General features: G+C 38.8%; 1 protein-coding gene across 1 annotated transcript in view; it reads left to right on the top strand.

The window, feature by feature from the left end:
- Window positions 1-3,634: 3,634 nt before the first annotated feature.
- The window catches only part of RUNX1T1 (RUNX1 partner transcriptional co-repressor 1), a gene marked incomplete at both ends in the record, with an annotated part of 127,348 nt that continues 108,672 nt past the window's right edge, over window positions 3,635-22,310 (top strand). Inside the window, 4 exon segments of the mRNA XM_079722306.1 lie at window positions 3,635-3,730; window positions 3,732-3,756; window positions 3,935-4,018; window positions 4,021-4,077. Of these exon segments, the coding sequence (XP_079578432.1) occupies window positions 3,635-3,730; window positions 3,732-3,756; window positions 3,935-4,018; window positions 4,021-4,077 (262 nt within the window).

Here is a 22,310-nt window from a genome sequence, read left to right as displayed (position 1 = left end):
TGTTTGTCACCCAGATGCCTTTTAAAAATACCATATTTGACCCTATTTATGCAAATAACTGACACATGTTAAGTCAACTAAAACACCTTTGTGAACCCCAGAATATTATCCATCAAGTGAGAACATTTCATCCAGAATAAGTTATTTATTATTATCTAAAGAGACACCTTCCAACTTCACTTTTTTACAGCCATTAATATAAGAGTTCCTAAATAATGTTTAAAGAACAGTGAACATTTTATTAAAGCAAACATTAGTTCAGTTTAATGGAGGTAATTGTAAGTGATAAGACAGAGCAGGTTATCTGTGTTGTTTAAACAGAAGGAGCTACTTTGCACCATTTCCAGTAGCCATCTGTAGAAGAGAAGGGTTTGCACCTGTCTGTCCACACTAATTATAGATTAGGGCCAAAGAAATGAAATTCGAGGAGGTTTACAGCTAATGAAATCCATACTGATTTTATTGTAAATGTGTTTTATGTAAAGAGGGTGATGGTTGAGTTATGAGTGAATAAATTGCTATGTAGCTGTTAGGCACTTGGTTTTGAAGCACAATTCTGCTGCATTAACCTTTGATATTAAAAAAAAAAGACAAACAACTTAGACACGGATGCTAGCCTTTGTTTGGCATCCATAGCTACAATTTAGTGAGCAGCAGTGAGGTTCAGTGTGCAATTTTAAAATGTTCTACAAAGCAGCTTAAATGTTAAGAATATTCTAATATTTTGAAATGCAGATGAGGTAGAAGGTAGGTTTTGTTTTAACTTATGCATATAAAGCATTAGAAAATTAGAAAGCTTTTTTTTTTTTTGCATTTCAGTTTTACATACATGAGAAATTATAGCAAAATGAGTGAGGAATGCATTCTTCAATAAAAGGTCACATGAATGTCTACCACATCTGTTTATAGTAATTATGAACATAATTAACATAAGAATTACAAATGAAATAATGACAAGCTGAGCAATGAGATATTATGCCATAATGGTCATATGTTGGAATTCTCACATTATAGCACACTAGAATTCACATACTCAAAGAAAGAAAGAAAATGCTAGATTTTTATCTGAATTAATGCTTCGAAACTTATCTGCCTGAGGCAGATGGGCCTTCCTGCTCCTATAGGAAGGTAACCTATTATTAAGAAAAGAACTAGTTGAAATTAAGATTTCTAGTCTCCAGCCTGGCCTTTAAGACAGCTGTGATTATAGAAGCCACTTTCTGTTGTACACTTATTCTGTGATTATACTTCTTATTATATTGCCCCCCCCTTTTTTTTAATTGAAAGCTTTGCAGCAAAGTGTTTGCTTTGGAAGAGAGTCATGGATTCTTCCCATTTGAGAATTGGTTGATCTTTTCTGTAACCGTGAGCCAAAAGTCAGCGAACAAACAAGGTAGTAATAGAAATACTGTGCCTTTACAAAATAAGAACATTGGCAGATAAGCTTTTGTGCAGTTTTCTTCATGCCTTCAGTATCTGGATGCTTTTTAAAGAAAAAAATGTAAGCCTCTTCTGGGTTTGAAAGTAGTAGGGCTTTGTTTTTTAAATAGCATTTTTTCAGAGAGCATGTAATGGAAAAATCAGTTGGCATTTGTAAGTTGTATTTTCTACTTCCTAGAGTTGCATTGGATTTATAAACGTTTGTGGGTAGTTTGTGTCCAAATTGATCTAAGATGTAATAAAGGGGAAGGTATATGTGGTTGTGTCTGGTTACTCTGAATGCAATTTTTGTAACAGAGGAGAAGTGAAAGGTGACCCTTTATGAGAGAAATCTGTTATTAAATTTAAAACATGTAAGAATGACAGATTTTCACCCATTTAGAGTGCACTCGATTTTGTAACATACCCTGCCAAATGGTTTACTTCCTATCCTTGCACGCTTCTCTAACTATTGAACCTGCTCACTTTTTGAAGATTTATGGGGAAATACTACCTCGTTCTCGTCTCAGTGATACCACGAGGTTTTCCACATTATTGGATTACTGGTGGATTGTGGCAGACCCCTTTTCATCTGACATTCATTGCATGACAAGATTTTTCACATATGCTCTTCCCCCACCAGTGCTCAGCTTTTTTCACTTTACCTTACCTATCCAATTTCCCTTAATTATTTTCTTGGGGTGGGAGCCGGGGGGTGGTGTGCAGGAGGATCCACTACACATAAAACTTTTTTGACTGAGGGATTTGGAGGGGAGTGCTTGATTAAACAATGCTTCTCCTCGTTTTCTAAAGGGCTTCTTCACATTTGTCTCCTCTCAGAGGCTGCTGCTAGTTCTCTTGCTCTTCAGTGTTTTTCTCTACTCGCCTTTTCCCCCTCCTCCCAACTATTTTGTCTCTTTATATTGAGACCTCATGCATAAACTATTTTACAACCTGAAGTTTCACTGCAGCTGGGGCTGCAATGTATACCATGAACAATTGTGTACTTTATTGGCTACTTTATTCTGAACTCTTCATACTGCAGTGAGAGCTTGTTAACCAAGCTTCAGTGCCTTGAAATACAACATGACCAAATACTCCCTCTCCCCGCAATAAAATAACCTTCTTTGCTGCATTATCTGCACTCCATTAAGGATCTGATCAGATGTTCATGTTGTCTGACGGGTGCAATTTAAAAGTGGAAAGGGGCTCCCATGAGACCACTCAGGTGTATCTCCCTCCAGACCCTGATGGGGTGGAAGATGAACTCTGGGCTGATGGAGGAGCGCTAGCTTCCTGCTTGTTCTCTGATTGATTCCTGGGCTCTGGGTGGGTGAAGAGCTGTGAGGCAGCTCAAGCTGAGATTGATTGCCTCAGTTTTAAATTCCCACCTCCAAAATAGACTCTCAGATGTACACATGAGGAACCCCTCCCCCAACACAATTTCTGGAGGTGGAGCAGGTGTCTCAGAGTCACCTGTAGCTACCAATCACAAGTGCGCCTTCTTATCACAGTGACGCTGGCTACATAAGTCTTCTGCTGGGACACTTGAAGCCCGGAGAAATGAGATATTTTGTATCTGCCTGGGTCGGTCTTTGTGTGGGGGGGCAGGGGGTTGGAAATTAGGGCCGTTGGGGTCAGCAAAGAACGGGATGGGAACTCCCACTTGAGGTTGGTCTGGAAGGCTGTGTAACCGCTGTGAGGACTCACTAGGTTTGTTTTGCAAATTGTGGCTATTTGGATGGAGGTGAGATGGTGAATGTCTCATTGTTAAGCTCCGCCGAAAGAGAGCTCTTGATCCCCCTTTGACCTTGACAGAACCTGCAAAATGTTGGCGGTCTAGCCCTGGAGCAGGGAAATACAGTTCGCTAGTCTGGATTCCTCCCGTTCTCTCCGGGTAGAGGCGGATTGGGGAATGCAGGCCACCCTCCCCCAGCGCTGGCTCTCACCCTCAGCCAGCCTTGGGGTACCTCGCCCTCCTTGCCATCCCCATTCTGGAGCCGGAGCCCCCGCCCCCTCGTTGCCTTTCCGTTTCTTCCCTCCAGCTTGTGTCTCTTTCTGTCTCTCCCACTTTTCCTCCCTCTCCCGCTCCGTCTCACACGCACCCTCTGTTTATTTTCCTGCCTCCATCTGGGCCCTGCTGATATTGTAATCACCCTGATGCACGTTGGCTTCTCTCCTCTCCCTCCTGCGCTCACACACTCACTCACACACAATGTGCCATCCTGACAAGCCTTTTACTTCTGATAAGCTCCGATGTGTGTTTAATGAATACAAAGCCGCGGTCTGGGTGCCGCCTCGGCTGCGGCCGCCTCTCCTGCGCTCCTTTGCCAGAAGGTAATCTCCGTGAACGGGGAGGGGAGGCGGGCAGGGAGGAAGGAGGGGTGGGAAAGAACGGGGGAGGGGGGCGTGCGGAGGCTGCCTTTCTCTTTTCCTCTCTCCCTTTCCAATGATTCAGAAGTCGATAAGACCAGGAGAAGTGAAGATGTAACATGTTATCTGTCGCTCCTCTTAGCTGGCGGAGAGAATTTACATTTAAAGATTAGCAGAGGGAGAAAGAGAAATCTGCCTTTTGTTGTGTGTGGTGAGGAGGAGGCATCAGCCCTGGCCTGGCCGCTATCTCCCATCACCTCTGCTATCCAGACAGGACTCACGGAGGTGAGATTACCGGAGGGCCTTATCTTTAATTGGGTTTAGTTTTGCCATTCTGAATAGGTTTAAAGAGACTGGATAAAGGGGGAACAATAGATTATTTATTGACGGGATGCTGAAGCCTTTAGATGAAGAGGGGAGAGAAAAAGCTGCTTAACAACTTGATTAGTTCATTTTTATTTTTATTGTAAGGTGAGACTGTCTCCCTTCTGGTGCAGGGAAGGGCTGTAGAACTTAGGCAGATTTGAATGGCTTAAATGCCTTATTTTCTTTTCACCCCCACCTCCTGCCCCTCTTCGCACCATCCCCCATATAACAGGAGTTTCATTTACCCCTTATTTGTAAGATTGATAAACTGAGCAAAATTGGTAGAGGCTTTTCTTTTGGAATTGATCATTTGTGTTTGGTTTTGTGTGACATGTTTTGAATGGGTGGTGAATTGATGCTAATGGTGGTACTTGAATGAGTGAGAAAAGCAAATGAAACCTACTTTTAATATGGAATTAGTTGATTTTATAGTATGCTTTCAACTAGGTCTAGAGGGAAAAAGAAATCAAGTTGTTAGGTAGATTTGTGTTTTGGATTTGAACCATGGGATTTTTTTCCCCTTGGAGTTGGTGTAAAAGAAAAATAATTTTAAAATGTCTAATAAAACTGTTTAATTTAAAAAATGTTTAATACACTCATGAGTGTACTTAAAAATGATAGTATTAACTTTAGAAGGTAGTTAAAATGGATAAAAGTGGGAAAAACAATTGTTTTGCTTCCTACACATAGTCAAGATAAGTGTTTTCGTAGGTAAATATGAACCAGCAACTAAGAGCCTAATTAAAATTTGTTTAAAGCCAGGGGGGCATGTTTCCTTGTTGACAACAGCAGATCGATTGGGTAAGACAATAGAGTCCCGTTATTTCACTTCCATTGACTGAACATACTGACATTTCAGGTTTGCTGCTGCCTCAGTGAGCATGATGAAACACCGAAATTCACAGGCCAACTTGCCAGAGTGGTACATATATTACTGTATGTCATTTCTGCCTGAGGTTACCTTGTCACCCAGGCAGAAAGGGAATGGACACTTGGAATCCTTCAGAAGGGTAGAGCCCTTTTGCTAGGAAACTGACAGAGAGCATGTCTTAGGAACATCTTTAATTTTACTTAGAATTAGGTGTAACAGATAAATATGTGATAGACTTTTATTTAAAAATCTGGGAAGCTACTTAGCTATCAATCTTGTATTTTACATATAAGAATACCCATTTTCAAGATTTACCTTTACCTTCCCAGAGATATTTACACTGAGTGGTTGGTAGAGCGTTACCGGCCTGTGCTCAGGTGACAACCATTTTTCCCCAGTTGGGGATCCTCAAACATTCAAGCACCTGCTAAACCTGTATCTGATAAAAGAATCTGTAAGGCCCCTTCAAAAATAGGGCCTGACTTTGTTTGCTTTTTTTTGTGGGTGGAATAAGAAAATGGGATGTGTGTATTTTACACCCATGTGCCTGGATAGACAGCAATATGTATAGATAAATATGTGTATTCCAAGCAGTGGCAGAGAAAATACTAAGTATTCCGTATCTTAGTGTAAGCTACCCTTTTACACATTTTGCATAGTCGCTGCATGATAAAACTAAGTAACAGGCAGACATTGAGTCAAAGAAATTTGAATCATACAAAAGTGAACATGGAAAAAATAGAAGGAACTTAATGTATTTTTTTTAAAGCTTAATGAAATATAAAACTATTATGAATATGCCTTATACCCAGCAGTTGTTGCTATCTAGTAGGCAACTTGTGCCCTTTACAGCGTTTAGAACAAAACTAGTTCTTTATACCATTTTCATGAAAATGTTAGGTTTCTGTTTGATCAGCAGGTGCTGTTGAGATGAAAGCCATGTGTAAATTTTCAGAAGGCCAAAAGTGTCAATTCAGAAAAGGAAAGTGATAAGAGAAAATGCAATCAGTTTTCCTGTTTTCAATTTGTGCAGGAATTGAAGAGCTGTTTTGTTAAACTGCTACATCTGCTCCAATATGAATATTGAACTACTTCCACTAAAAATAACAACCTATAATTTGGAAGCTACTGCAGTCTTTCGTTAATGTGAGTGGGTTATTTAAAAACAAAAAAACAACAAAAAAAAAATAAAAAAGACAATTTTCTATTCTGACGATCTCTTGCCTAATGTGCATTTTCATTTGTTGGCACTTTTATCCTCAGCAGATAAATGGTATTATGCAATTAGGACCTCATCTCGTTTGACTATGAAAGAGGTTTCCATGGGTGAAAATCCTTGTAATATAAAATGGTTTCGCATAAAACAAAATTTATTTTAAAATCATCTGTTTAAATGCAGTTATTTATAATGATAGTTATTCCTTACATTCTCTAATACTACAATTTTTAACTCACTGCTGACTATTATAACAAAGTTAACACTATTCCATTGCATACTGGGCATTCTGTGATTTATTTCACCCTTAATATACCTGCAAATGTAAGTTTAAACCAATCAGGGATATTTTACCTAACAGGGCTTTCAGAATAATTTTTTTCATGCTTAAATAAAATGATTAAATTATGCTTGAGTGCCTGCGTACAAAAGCCTTAGCTTCTATAGTACTGCTAATCAAATAAGTTTTATGGACAGGGAAAGCACCACATTAGAGAAAAATTGGATGCATTTTACTAGTGATATTTCTAGGAAAGGCATGTTTTTAAAAAATAATCATCCAGTATTAAAAAGAGAACTCTAACATGAATAATCATAATAAAGAAAATACTTCATTCCTACAAAAAGAAAATGAATGGCAATGCTATCCATGTAAAACTGGACATAGAGAATTAAGGTAGAAGGAAGACTGGTGAAATTTGGATCAGGTTCAATATTGACTCCATCCACAATTGCAGTTCGGTGGACTTGTGGCTATAGTAATTTGTCTAGGGTGAGACATGATCACTGCTTTGGATCAATTAGAGACTATGTAGCTTGTAGCTTCACACTTGAATTGCCAGACACACTCTTCGGAGATAAGCTCAGAATATCTCCAGAGTGGATAAAAGAGAAGACAGACACTGTGACACATTAGCATATTTGATATTAACAAATGCAATGTTTCTTCTGAAACACCGGTCAAAAGAAGAGGTAGTTTGAAGAACAACATTGTGTGTACTTGTGATTACATGTATTTAACCAACTAAAGAATAATGCTTATAAAGAATGTAATTTCCAATTTGAAGCCAAATTGTGGCATATCTTTCAGAGATCTGGGTATATTCCTTGGTGGGTATATTCTCTGGTATAGCACCAAGCACTTTGCCGCTTTGGAGAAATGACACTGGATCACATATCAGTGAAGAAAGTTTATTTCACAGACACAATCCCATCATTTGGTATGTGATCTTCTAGTGAGTTGTTTTTTGTGCTGAAGCCACAATCAACCTTTAAGCCTCAGTGCCTTATGTGGCTTGAACACAGGGAAGAGCTTCTTGTGATTCTTTTCAGAATGTTCATACTTTGTCAAGTGATCTTCAGGCTTTGATATCAGAACCACTGCAAAAGTAATGCCCCGTGGTCGAGGTTTAAGGTATGAGACCCTCTTGTTTGAAAAAGTTTTAAACCATCAATCTTGCTTAGAACCACTAACATTTTCAGTGACTGTAAGAGACCTACTTAAAATCCCTCTGCTTTGATAGTTCTGATTGAGGTTACCTGTATAATGTAACTCATGAAGTAGGGGTTTGTTTTTGTGGGCTTCACATTGATCAAGGTCCCTAAGGCAAATCAGTATTTGGGTGAATGGGGCCTCTAGGATATAGATCTTGTTGAATGTGGAGGGCACACATGTAAAGTTTTCCCATTGTTTGTCCAGCGATCTCAACACCTCCAAGTGCCTTAGGGAATGTGATTGACTAGATTCCTCAATCTTTTAACACCTTGGGCATAGACTACTGAATGTGCTCTGGGCATTCAAGGGCTGCCACCTAGTTGTTGGACTTGGGAGAAAGTAGAGGAGTGGACAAATGTTAGAGACCTACTGTGAGCCTGGCATTAACCTTCATGTACATTGTCATCACTGATTTTAAGTAAATGATTAACCAGCATTTCACTTTCTTCATTTCAAAGAGCTCTAGTCCATCACTCTTTTAGTAGTTCTTCTGGTTTGACCTTTTGCTCCGGTTTAGAAAACTGTGGTTTCCCGGTGTTCCCCAAATTAATTACCTGCTTTGTTCCCAAGTTCTAATAATTAGAGCCATGTTCTCTGAATATCTGGCTTAACGTGTTCCTTAGCAGTTATGAACTATGCATCCACTGTTTTCTTTACATTTGCCCTCGTCCCCAACCTAGGAATCACAGTTGGCTACTGGCCAGCAGATATCCTTGGATATGCCCAAATGCATGCCACTCTGTATCCCTCAGTGCCTCCTAATCCAGGCTTTTCCATTACTAAATTCTATTCTCCCGTCAGAATACCACCTTCCTACACGACACTGAGGCCTTGAGGCCTGTTCCCTCTGTTGATCTCATTCAGCACTCCAGAGTGCTCTTCTGCCCAGTGTCCTTAATCCCTGAGGCTTGTGCCATCCCAGTCGGTTTGGTCACTCTATATCTTGATCTCGGCATCTCCCAGTTGGCTAGGTCCACTTCCTAGTCACTTCTAAGAGGAGAGGGATTCTGTACCATCTTGAGTTTGATTATGTAATGTAAAGCAGTGGTCCCCAACCTTTTTGGGCACCAGGGACCGGTTTCGTGGAAGACAGTCTTTCCATGGACCGGGCGTGCGGGTGGGGGGAAAGGTTCAGGCGGTAAAGCGAGCAATGGGGGAGCGATGGGGAGTGGCAGAGGAGGAAACTTTGCTCACTCACCCACCCCTCACCTCCTGCTGTGCGTGGCCCGGTTCCTAACAGGGTTGGGGACCCCTGGTGTAAACTATTCAATTATAAAAAGAAGGATCTAGTGCGTGTGTGTGTTCCCCTAATAGGAAAACTGGAGTTCCCTTTCCAGTTCAGTCACTGACTTGCTGGGTGGCATGGGGTGCACTCCAGCCCTCAGGTGCATTCTTCAGGAGCAAAATGATAGACTCATTGATCATTAGGCTTCCCGACTGTCCTACGTACAAGACTATATAGGATATTAGCAGTAGGCTTTCAGGAATTTCCCATGATTAGGAGAATGAAAAAAATCCTCGTTTATATTTTTAATTCTGAGTTGGGGGCACTACTAATCTGCATATAATTGGAAAGTAGAATCAGTGTGGAACATCATTATCTCCCCACTATTCTTCATTGTGAAGAAGGGGTATGATGGGGAATAGTGAGTCAATTTTTCCATAGCCGTCCTGGATCTAGGATGATTGTCAGAAATCTTAGTTGTTACTGTACTTTTTTCAGAAGTGAATGACGGAGGGAAGAATCTGTTTATGCAGTGAGAAGGAACTAAAGATTTTAGGTCTTGCTCAAAGAAAATAGCCTTTATGCTTTTCCCTCAGGGTTGCTAGACAAGGTGAACTTGGTGCCTGGGGGCAGGAGTGAGGGGCTAGAGGCTAAAGCATGGTGGAGATTGATTGTGCTTACCAGGCTTTCCACAGTCTCGAGGTTTGGACCTAAGTCACTTGGAAATTTAGAAAATGACCTCTTTAAACCATTTTTGGAGAGAACCTGGTAAGTAATAGCTTATTTAAACCAATGGGGCACATTATCATTTGGCTAGAATCAGATGTTAAGTAAGAAAGACCAGAAAACTGTCTGTTGTCTAAAGAACAGTCTGCTATTGCTTCTAAAAAGTAGTTAAGAGCCCAATTATTACCAATAACACTTTGATTTTTGTACTTTCATTTTGAAAAAATATAGACATTATTAAAAGTTTAATCCTAATTTGTGAAATTATTAATAATGAACCCAGGCTGGATTTCTTTGGAACTTGGGAACCATTACATTTTTATACTTCTGATTTGATTAAGGTAAGCCCTTTGTCATCATCCAGGATGGCAGTAGAAACTTCTACTGTTTACTAGGAAGGACATGCAAGTTACATTACTTTCATGTGTCACTAGAAACGGAAACCACAGGAATCACTGTGGCTTCATAGGTTATAGAAAGTTTTTGCAGTGGCATTCGAAGTTTGGTGGGAGGCCAAATTGAAGTTCTTTGCGACAAAGATGAATGTCTTAAAAGTATGTATGCAGTGAACTCTTAGTTGGTACCTGACTTGACTGGATTGAATCAGAGAAATAACAGAGAAAATATTACCATGATATGTAATAGCAGTTTGTCTAAAGATAAGCTCTCAAGAGCTAGGGGGCCCCTAATAATAGGAGAAGAAATATTGCCAGAGTGGTGATGAGCTAGCTGTGGCCAGGTCTATTGGATCACCAGGAGAGAAAACTAGCTGAAAGATGTTAGAGGGTTTGGGACATCCCTTCCACTAGACCTTGTGGGGAGTGCACCTGGTGACGCTGAAGTAGATAGATTATGGTACCTGCGAAGGCTGGCATAGGGTTGTGCCAGGGAGCTACCACAGCAGCATTGCTGAGAGCATTTCAAATGCACATCCAATTTGGCAAGCGGAATATTAGAAATTGGGAAGTCATCTCCCAGTGAATATGGTAAGCATGGTGCAAGTTGTGCTTTAAATACAAAGTCTTAGGAAGCTGGTTGCCCTATTTTGTTAAAACTAGATGTACTATATACTCCCTCCCCTAACCTCAAGATATAGGAATATGTGAGCTGTAAGACAGGTCATGAAACCCTGCTAGTTTATTTTCTGAATCTATGCATATGTTATGTACACAGTGATAAGCAAACACAGCTGGGAAGAACAGCAGATGATATTGGGACTGGAACTGTGATGTTTATCAGACTGACATAGTAATCCTTTCCTGTGAAAGTGTTCTTTTTAAGTGATGTTAGGATTCTGTAACTTTTATCATGTGTCAGGCAAGTATTCTTTATTGCCCAACCCCTTTGCCTACCTGTCACACATTTTCATTCTCATCTTTAGCTAGATTTATTTAGAAATGAGATCCACATTTGACCTCTGATGGGAAACAAATGTGGACAATGAATTTGAATCCTTTGTTTAAATAAGGGTAGGTAGGTGCATTTAGACCTGATATTCAGGTCTAAATGGAAAGTAAATGTGATCAGTCTCCATTGACTTGTCCAAGTCAAGCTTTGAGTTGGCTAGAGAAAGCGGGTATAAAATATCAGAGGAAAATATAAATGAAAAGTAATAAAATGAGCAACCCATTAAAGCTAATTTGACTATTTTAAAAGAAAGGCATGTGTTCTTTGGGTAGCCTTGGTAATGAAACCTTTTAGAATATTTGAAAGAAAATTAAGATTTTTGCTGTTGGTTGTAAATCTGAAGTAAATTAATAAATATTTAATGAGTGCCTACTATGTGTAAAGCAGTGTGTTAGATGGAGGCACAGAACAGGTAGTAAGCTCAGTTCCCATTGAATGATAAACCTGCTCAGGACAAATTAAATAGCTACAAAAGATGAAGAGGCTTGATTATAGTAAATGAGATTTTAGAGGTGGAGTGAGTTGGAATTTCAGCTTGTCTTAAGACAGGTAGGATTTATCAAGGCAACATTATTGTAATGGGGTTGTGGGCAGTTATAAGTCAGGAATGGAGACTGGAAAAGGTTTTGGGAGAAGTGAGTTGTCTGGGGTGGGGTGGGTAGAGGGTAGAGAGAGAGTAAATTAACATGCAGATACAGCAAAGAGGACCCTTGGGTGATTATTGGGAAATAAACAGAAAGATCATAAGGCATTTGATTAAGCTTTATCTTCTGAGTAAGCCAGAAGTGTAAAAAACTGTGTCCTATGGGACCCCTTAGGGTTGGGAGGTGGCATAGAGTGTGCCCAGATTGGGTTCAGGCCCTTTCGTTTATCCTCTCAGCACTGTGAAAACAGAATAGTTCTGTTCTTTATAACAAATTGCTTTAGATATTAGATTTTCTAGTTGCACTTCTTTTGAACAAAGGATGCCATGGTAAAATAAATCTTAATAAAACCAAAGTAAAAAAAAAAAAATTGTGTCAGGCAACAGGAAACCATGGACCCAGTTAAAGTTGTGTTTCTGATTGCGGTGGTCTGATTGCAGTGGGCCAGATGTGTTGGAATGGGGGAAGACTGAGGCCAGGTAGGGAACTTGTTTTGCAGTAGTTTAGATGTTAGATACTATAGAAGGATGGCCAGAAGTGGGTTTGTGGGACAAGAAGGAATAGGCAGATGCCAGAGACATTGCAGAGGAAAAATAATTAGTACTTGGATATTGGGTGGATTTAGAGAGGAGGAAGTGATGACAGCTCAGATTAGATGTCCAGTGCACATAGCTTGCCAGAATTTGGGCATTGCTTCAATGTTTAAGGGGCAGCTTCCTTACCCCTCCTGGACTCATAGAATCACAGCCTCCAGAAAGGAGCCTCAGAACCCAATTGTGTATCCCTGCTCCAGGGATTCTCGTGATCCAGCTACTTTTGGGAAATGTTGATGGGGCTGTTACCTGGTAGGTTTTCCTTAAAGGGTACTGGTTGCGTGGAGGATTGATTATTGATTGCCTTGGGACTTGGCTCCCTCCTGTGCTTTGGCTCCTTGCATGGATTTCAAACTGTTTTGAGTTTCCTTTCATTTTGCTGGTAACTTTGGGCCACGTGGGAGAATAAAAAGTGGTCAGGAGGGCTGGGTCTGGACCCTTAACTTTCCACCAGAGCAGCCTGTTTTACATGTTTCAAACATTGGACTTTTGTTTAGGGAATAATTTATAAAAATTTCTTTCAATTCTAATATTATGTAGAGGAGAGAAGGCAGGGACCAGAGAATAAGGAGTCAAGGAGGAGTTGATGGGAGGGCAGAGGCTGTTCTTCTACAGCAGTGTGTCCCAGACTCTGGGCTCAGTACTCTTGAGGGGTGGGGAGCAGTGAGTTTCAAGGGGCTTTTGAACCTACGTTCATTCATTCAGTAGCACAAGCATTGTCTGCAGACCAGATACTTTTTCACACAATGATATTTTTCAAATACACTTTAAATTAAATGAACAAAAATGCATTAAAATATTACTGAAATTAATAGAAACTTGTCTTTATGTATTTTACAATCAGACTGTAAACAAAATACTATCATGTGTGATATCACAATTTTTTGTTTTAAAATGGAGGCCTCATATTAGAAAAGTAAAGAAATCCCTTTTATATGTTAATGGGCAGTATTCAATTCTTACTAAATTGCTCGCTGTTAATTGTCTCCCTTATTTAAGGAATTTTAGTTATTGGAAGAAACAACAACAACAAAATGTAGGACTTTTAGGCTATGGTTCACCAATATAATATTATTTCAGGGACTTTCACCTTGATTTGTTTAGTATCATTTAATTTGAAAACACTGGGAATTCTTTTTACTCTTTGGACTTTGAATTCAGAATGTGTGGATAAAAATCTCTCAGAATTGGATTTTTTAAGACTTCCTTCTTCTGTAGCCAATCTATAGTTTTTAAAAGGATGAGACCGATTTATGTATGTTGATATGGAATCATTCCTAAGATATATTGTGAAATGAAAAAAGCAGGGAGCAATGTATATAGTGTGCTACATGTATACAAAAAGTGCATAAACTTCTACTTATGCATATGAATCTGACAATAGTAGTTGCTTTATGGGAAGAAAGTGGGGCTCAGGCATTGGTGGTTGGAAGGAGAATTTTTATTTCACATCTCTTGGTCCTCTGGGTCTTTTTGCAAATCTCGTACCTGTTTCATTCACTGCAAAGTTAGAGACTGTAGCATCAGGTTGGGATGAATCGTTCTGGGATTCTGCCCTTCTGGGGGAAGGTGATTATGTTCTCTTCTCTGCTAGAAGGCAGTCAAGTGACGTGGTGAAGAGACCCAACTCCCCAGTGCTTTGCCACTTGTTGAATCTCCTACTCTTCATCTGGAAATAATTCTCATCTGGATAATAATGGCATGACCCATAAGGTTGTCATGTGGATTGCATGAGATGGTATGTACAAAGCACAATATCATTTCAGAAAGACTTGCTTGTGCTAGGCATCTGACTTGACCACTTTTGAACTGTCCACTGCTCTCTTCTGGAAGCCCCCCTGTAGGATCTTCTCCTCTCTATGGCTGTTCCTTTTCAGTCACCTTCACTCAGCAAATTCTTAATGGAGAGTCTAGTCCTGTTTAATGCCTGGGGATATAGAGATGTTCAAGTCAGACAATGCCCCTGATTTGCTAGACCTTTCTCACCTCAGCCTTAATTGAGAGCTGTTTCTGCAGGGAACCCACTTTGTCCTCTCCTGAGTTGCTAATGAAACGATTCAAGTTTTCATGACCTCTCTTCTTCAAAGATAGAATTTATCACATCTAGCGTTTTGCTGCTATCCATGTGATTCAGACTTCTCTGCTGATTTGTAAGCTCCTTGAGAGTAGGAGTCTGGAATAGTTGGGGTACTTTTTGATGCTTTATTAAATATTTGGTGAAAGCTCATGTTATTTACTTAATACTGTCCTCAAATATTTCAAGTTATTTACTTAATACTGTCCTCAAATATTTCATTGCTAAGACCAAAATGAAATCTTTGGTTTCAAGAGCATGTCATTTCTTTCCCAGTCCCTTTCCCCGCTTGATCCCTTTTTATTGTGTTCTGTTATCACAGAATGTCCAATTTTTTGCCACCATATTTTAGCTTTAAGTTTCAGCAAACAAAAAAACACCCACATGTACAGCAGCCCTGGGTAAATTGAAGTGGTCAAGTCACTTGCATGTTCATAAGTGCACATCTTAACCTGTTTTATTTATTTTTCTCCCTATGGCTCACAAATGTACTTTTTGTCAAGGATGAGATCCCTGAAATTGTAAGCAAAATACTGTATGCATGGACATATTTATGAGCTGGAACTGTCCCTTGGATCAGGGCCCCAACAAGGACCATTTTTGTGACTCCCAGCTCTCCCTCTCCCATGCCCCCAAGTGATCCCTTAGGTGCCAGGGGCTCCCGTCCCTCTTTTGGTTGTCATGTCTGTTTTCTGGGCAGACCCCAGGCTGAACACTTCTTGCTAGCACTCTTCTCCAGCCTCCTCTCCCACTCCCTCTTTACTCACCAGTCTTGTCTTTTCTCTGATATTGTGTGGGATTCCAGCTGTTGCCTGATGAACCAGCCTTAAAACTAGGAATGGCACTGGATAGAATGACAGGTCTGTCTCACCCTAAGATTCTGTGGCTGAACGCCAAAGTGGGTGAAGCATCTTACTGTCTTTGCTTCCAGGTAACAATTCCAAGAGGTGGTTTCAGAAGGGCAGCCTTTAGTTCCTCAGTGCAAGTGGCCGAACAATTTCAGATAGATATGTGTGGGGAGGAGGCACGGTAGATGCCTTCGTGGAGTGAGGTTCACATGTTGCCTTACTTAATACTCACCTGGGAGTGAGCTCATTTGTAAATCACTCCTAGAGGCTTCCTCACTTGCCCAACGTCGCCCTGCATGGGTTGTGGGGTGAGGTCTGAACCCAGATTTTCTGACTCTCAGGCTTCTCTATTCCAGGGCTCAGTACCACTCTCCTGGAAGTCTTCAAATCCTACCACCCCATTTTTTCCCCATGGACAGGGCCAGCCACACAGGCTGCAGGTGGGAATTATACTAAAGTTAAAATGGAAAATTATCAAGGCTTCTCACTGTACCTTGAAAAGTTACTGTTTAGAGTACAAAAAAAAATCAGAGCTTTACAAGTTTCTGAGGCAGGGAGAGGGAGGGAGAAAAGAGAGGGAAGAAAGAGGAGAGAGAGATATCAGCTGATAAGAAGCAGCAGCAACCAGACAATATTTGCAGTTGGATAATCGTAGTGGTTTTTTTTTGCTTGTTTTTTTTCGTTTTTTGAGACATGTGGCCATCAACCATGAATACAGATACTTTCAAAGTCTCGTTTTTCTTTCATGTGAAAGTTGCCGGCATGGAACAGATGCCTTTATTTGGAGAAACCAGTCTTTGGAAATAATTGGTTCTCTCTTCTCTTATTCTCTAGAGGTGCTCTTCCACAGATGAAATTAGATGAGGAAAAAATTTAATCACAAACCATTAGCTTGTGGTTCTTTATTTTTTTCCACTGCAAAATGGTTTAGGACCTGCACCTTACTTCCACGTATTTTGGGATTGTTGACTGAGCATACTTACTTTCCTCACTAATAGTACAGCAATGACTTTCAGAAAAGAAAATGTTTTGATTGCACTAGGTCGTTTTTTGAGTAGTGACCTAGTGCTTTAATGCTTTAAATCATAACATTAAAATAGGTATTACCTCCTTTCTACTCTCGATTGGGAGGAACTGAGCACACTGAATAAAACAACACTTGCACTGGGGCAAGATAGGCACTTTATAAGTATTATCTCTTCATATCATCCCGTTGAGTTAGGTATTATTATCCTACTGTAGAGATTTACATCTAAAGCTTAGAAAGGTTAAGTGACTTGTTCAAGGTCAAATAGCTAATAAGTGTAAGACCTGAGATTCCAGTCCAACTGCATGCAGTGAGCTAAGTGGTCAGTGTAGGTAAGGTACAGTCATTTTAGGAGATTTTATTTTATTGAAGATTCAATTATATCTGTAACAGGAGATATTTTACTATTCTTACTATTTTAAATTGCCTACTTTGTTAACTCCTTGATCATCCTGCATTGTCAGTTTGACTAAAAATAATTCATAGATTGGTCAGCTGCCTTCTATTTAATTTTTATCTTTAAAATAATACTTGAAGGATTTTAAAATAATGCTTTATCACAATAAGAGGAAGAGGATTGAAGAAAAACTAGATAGTGATTCGGTTATCATTTATTCCTTTGTTCACTCAGCCAGTACTGAGTGAACACCTTCTGTGAGCCACGCACTGGGTATGAAGACTGTTGAATAAACATGGCCCCTTCCCTCATGGCCGTTACAACAAAATGCATATATTGCATCAAGGTAAGGTCTGAAGACAGCAAGAGAATAAGGTGGGATCTCTTTCCAGAACAGGAAATTCAATGGATAAACTCAGTTGGGAGATAAGTCTATGCATAAAAACTACTAGAGTGCATTTACACCTTAGAGGTTGTATGGACTTAATGCTGCCTGCAGTTCTTAATTGTGGTATCCTACTGCTTACTATGGGAGGAAGGGCTGGCTTCATAGCCCTGGATGCCCTGGGTGATTTCCATACGGGCCTGTGTATGTATAGTACTGGTGGGAATGGGCTCATATGAACAGTGTCTGGAAGGTAAAGGTTGCCCCGCCTGATATAGACCATAAATGCTATTATAATTTAAAGAAGAGAGAATGATCGTGGGCCCCAGGAGTGGTTAGGGAAAGGTTTGTGAAGGTCACAGGGATTGAATTGGGCCTTTATAGCATTTCATTAGATGGAGTTCATTTGTTTTATTCTTTTTAGGTGCCAAGTACAGTTTTAAGTATGGAGGATAGAGTAATGAGCAAAACAGACAAGACCCCTGTTCTCATAGATCTTACAGTTTAGGGGGGCATGCAATAGAGACATTTGTAAGATTATTCCCCATAGTGTTACATGTAATGAAGACAATTAAAAAAACAATGTTGGTGAGAATGGTGGGGGATGCTGCCGGTGGTGGTGAGACTTTATTTTGGAGAGGAGGGAAGACTGTCTATGAGGTTACACTTCAGTGAAACCTGAGTGTTGAAAAGGAGCTGGCCATTAAGTCTGGAAGAGTTAATGGACAAAGCCATAAAGATGAGGTGATGCATTCTTTGGGAGTTTATCCACTGAAGAGCTGTACCCTGTAAGGGCATGGACGGAGCAGAGGCTGAAAGGTGTAGGTTAGTGCCAAATCATGGAGGGTCTTGAATGTCAGAATAAGGCCAGAATACGGACTGTTTGTTTCTATGCATATATTAGGGGATGAGTAGTTAGAAGAGAGAAGGAGAATCAGGATGAGTATATGCCATAGAAGCTTAAGGAAACTTGTGCAGCTGGGGCCTTGAAGTTTAGGGACACCCCAAATCACATAGTGTCCCAGTCACTTCCTGTTGGAAGTTGAATGTAGTCCTAAAGTGAGGCCTACATGGTGGTGCTCTGTTGACTGTTTCAAATCAGGGGGATTCAGAATTGTCCTACAAATAAGGTTGTGGAGGTCTTGACAAAGGTAAGCTACAACCCAGTGTCAGAGACTGTGCTTATTAAGGTAATGTTTTCTAAGTAAGGTATGATGTAACAGATTCCTTTTGTGGTAATTCCCCTTGGAACCAAAAACTAATTGTATTTTTATTAAAGTAAAGGGACATTCGTTACATTACAAGATGTTTTTGTGAAAGGAAAAAGTTAAAGGTTTGATTCAGTTCACATTGGTAGATAAAAGAGGTGTGTTAAAGCCTCATTTTTGGAATAACTATCTTATTTACGAAAGGAAAAATTGCCCCAAATGTTGATATAATTCTGTAGAGAAATGTGTTTGGGCAGTGAAGGGATTCCTGGCAGTGATTGAGAAACACAGTAATGGGGAACTGCACTTGATCGCTTTTGAGGTTGATTCTGATGTGTGTAGTCTTTACATCCTATTAAAACTTTGAAAGATAAACTGATACAAGAAGGATTTGCCAAGGCCAGCAACTCTTCCTTTTAAAACCTTGGCTCAGTGTACACATTGAAGGGATGGGGGAGTAAGATAAAAGCATTATAAATACGAGGTTAACTGAATTCAAATAGAAGGTTCTCTCAAGTTATTGCATTCCTTAGAAAATAAATACATTACGCATATGGTTAAGATTGATCAAAAAAGTATTCAGTATGCCAGTGATTACATTCCCATCTGTGATTAAGGTTTTCTGTCTGCATCTGGTTTTCACATTATATTTCTGTAACAAAAATCCTTTATATAGCAGAGTTCACTTTCTGTATTTTCTATTAGCTGCAGCTTGAACTACTGCACAGATCGCAGATTTACACATGTGGTTTTCATTACTTCATACCATTGAGAAAAAGTAATATTTGTTTGGGAATGTCTGTTTTCCACAATTTCCATGGTAATACAACATGTTGAGCCTTTTTAATAACACTCTTGTAGAACTACAAATTGTTTTAGGCATTCTCCTCTTGGTAGAGTTTAGCTTTTAAACTGGTCTCAGTATATGTTCCCCTCATAATGAGGCTTTACAAATTTGAGGGCTTAGGATTGGAACAAAACAATTATTAAAGATAGAGAAATTTTACTTTTGATTGCATGTGATACAGACTTCAGTGTGGAATAAGTATCACAAATAATCTGGATGTATATTTCATAGTGATCATTACCGTTACTCATTTTATCATTATTTTATATCAGAAGACCATTTATTGTGTTGGAGGTATGAAGAACAAACATAATACTCCAAAGTCATTGTTTTGAAAAATCTAAACATTAACTCCCTTTTTTTTGGTGAGTTATCCTATTGATTGTGATATAATGTTTCATATATAAAAATAGTTGAGTGAGGAAAATCATCAGTGGGTAACTCGAGGTTTACCTTGTGTATTACTTGAATGTGTATTTGTATGCCATGTTAACATTTAAGAATTTATAAACATGTACATTTAAAATATTTTGTAATACTATCTTCCTGCCAACTTTTCTCCATTCACTTCAGGATACTCTGATTAAAGTAGACAGAAGTGAAGTCAAAAAGTGAAATAGTATATTCTATATTAGGAGATCATTTATAATTGAGAAATTTATCTTATAAAGGAAGTTTATCCACATGGTAATTTTATGTGCCTCAAGACTGAGATCGATTATACCATTTTTGATAATAAACCGAGAGATTAGTCTTGTATTTAGCAGTCATGAGAAGGAAGAAAAAGATTTAGACTCTAGGGGATTTGTATGTACTTGGCCTCCTTCATTTGTTTAATGGAGATTATTAACTATGGCCCACACAGGTAGACTCGACTCTATCAGTCTCTCTGATGCCTTTTGTGGATGGTTGTTGAGGCACTAAATATTATCAGAAATCATGATTGAATCTAAGAAAATTATCCATTTTCTTCTTTTTCCCAATAATACTTATTTATCCTCTATTTACAAAATATTTTTTTTTATCTCAGTGTAGAGACATTGGAAATACCAGAATTGTGTAGAAAATTACCCCTATTTCCATTTTCTGGAAAGAATAATATTTGACATCTAGATGTATTTACTTCTAGTCTCCCCTCCTTGGCCCTGTTTAAGTTTTTCTGTTAAGAATGAGAAACATTGATTGCATGATAGCAGAGTCGTAATATGGTGTATAAAGGGCATTGCTTTTCTTTTTTTAAAATAGAAACTGCTTGTTTATATACATCAGAGTATGTATATTCACCAGTTTTAATTTCTAGGGAGTAGTTTGGTCTCTTAAAAAAACAGTAGCAACATCCTTAGTAATATTTTTTTGAGACTGCTTTTATAAATCTATCCCTTTGCATTTATTGAGTTATTACTTTGTGCATATGATTGTGCTAGATTTATGTTTCATAGGTTATAAGAACTAAATAGTGATACTTGTTCTATTCATAATAGTGGTGGTAGTAGTAATAGTAGGTGTTTGGGAATGAATGAATGAATTCTAAACCTGCCAAATCTAGCAGGAAAAATGAGAATATTTGGATTGCTTTAGAAGAAAAAAAGAAAGTAGTAGAAGTTTATTTGGTAAAATGCTTCACTAATAATTGTTGTTACTAATAATTTCAAACTGGTTGGTTGCATAAAGATTATTAGTTACCGTTAACAGTTGTTTCAGATTATTTTAGCTAATGATGGCAATGTGTGAATTTCAGAACAGTGAAAACAATATTGACACCACTTTGTTTTGAAACACTATTTAACTTGCACTTAAAATTCCAAAAAATAAAATAAATAACACAGTGTCTCAAAGCATTTTCTAAAGAAACCATATCTGATAGATTATTTAATTTTTAAAAAATAAAACAGGTAAAATCTAACACATTGTTTTAAGATATTGATGTATGTATATTTTAGACCCAACTTAAGGAAAGAGGAGTTGTATCCAGCTTTGAGTCAGATGACTGGAGAATTAAGAGCCCTATAGGGGATGTCACTGCAGGAACTCTGAAAATATTTTCTGTTTTGGATTTTTCTAAAATTTAGAAGGGCTTGTATCTGTTTCTTAAACAAAACAAAACTGGCCTAGTATTATCGTGTAAGTAGATGGGTGTGATACTTCAGACTGGTTGTGATATATGCGTTTTTTTTCCCTTTGTTGTTGTCAATAGAAAAGATTGATCTCTGGGCGGGTGAACATAATATCTGTCCCAGTCAGAAAAGGAGAGAGGAAATTAGCAGAGCGATTGGTGGAGAATGATATCTGTCAAAAGAAACACTTGGAGAGCACTGAGTTTAGTAATAGGTGACTGCCGGAAAAAAGGGAACTTTGAATATTGTCAAGGTAAGGAACAGACAAATATTTTGACTTTGCAATTTACTTACATGCCAAAAATCAATCTATTATTTTTTTCCTAATAAATTATACTTGTGAAGATTTTTCTTTTCTTTTCCTTACTTCTTCTTCTAGTGCCTGTTGATAACGAATTTGTATTATATATTTAAAAAAATTTGTCTTTGAAATCTTTGGATGTGGGATTGGGTGGTGATCAGTCAGCCTGGCTGTGGGAGCCCTTGTTTGATAGCTTTGGGTCTGAAGATAGCAAATGATCAAGTACCAATTTTTTTTTAACCCCTTTTCTTGTTGCTGTGCTTCTTGCCATGTTTCATAATACATCTGTTATAAGCTGAGCAATACTTGGAGTTAAAGAGTAAAAGCTATGTCATGATTTCTGTGTTTACTGCAACTAGAGATGGTATTTTCTGAAGCAGTTTGTTGACTAAAGAGGGAAAAAAGTGCTTTTCCATTTATTATTTCTTCTGTTTGATTTGGATATTTTTTTAAACTTGTAGGTGAATGTCATTTCCTAAGCAGAATTCATGTCCATAGGCACGCTTAAAAATAAAAAGGTCTAACTTTAGGAAAACAGCAAAATGTACACTGTTTCCCATTTGGCAAGTGACTTCTTAAAGTCTGCAACATTTAAAGATTAAGGAGAGCCCTGCGTTATGGGTTCCAGAGAGTTGATGCCTCCTGCAGCCAGCTCTGTTTCAGTTTTAGTGGACTTGTGCAGAAGCACAGATGAATAAAGATAAATTGTGCTAAGAAAGAATTCAGAGTTAACACAGACGTTGTGTGATACAGGTTGGCACTCTTAGTGATTAG

Source organism: Hyperoodon ampullatus (assembly GCF_949752795.1).
Source record: "Hyperoodon ampullatus genome assembly, chromosome: 17".
Classification (NCBI taxonomy): Eukaryota; Metazoa; Chordata; class Mammalia; order Artiodactyla; family Ziphiidae; genus Hyperoodon; species Hyperoodon ampullatus.
Note: the sequence above shows the minus strand (reverse complement) of the source record. Positions and strands in the feature narration are given on the sequence as shown.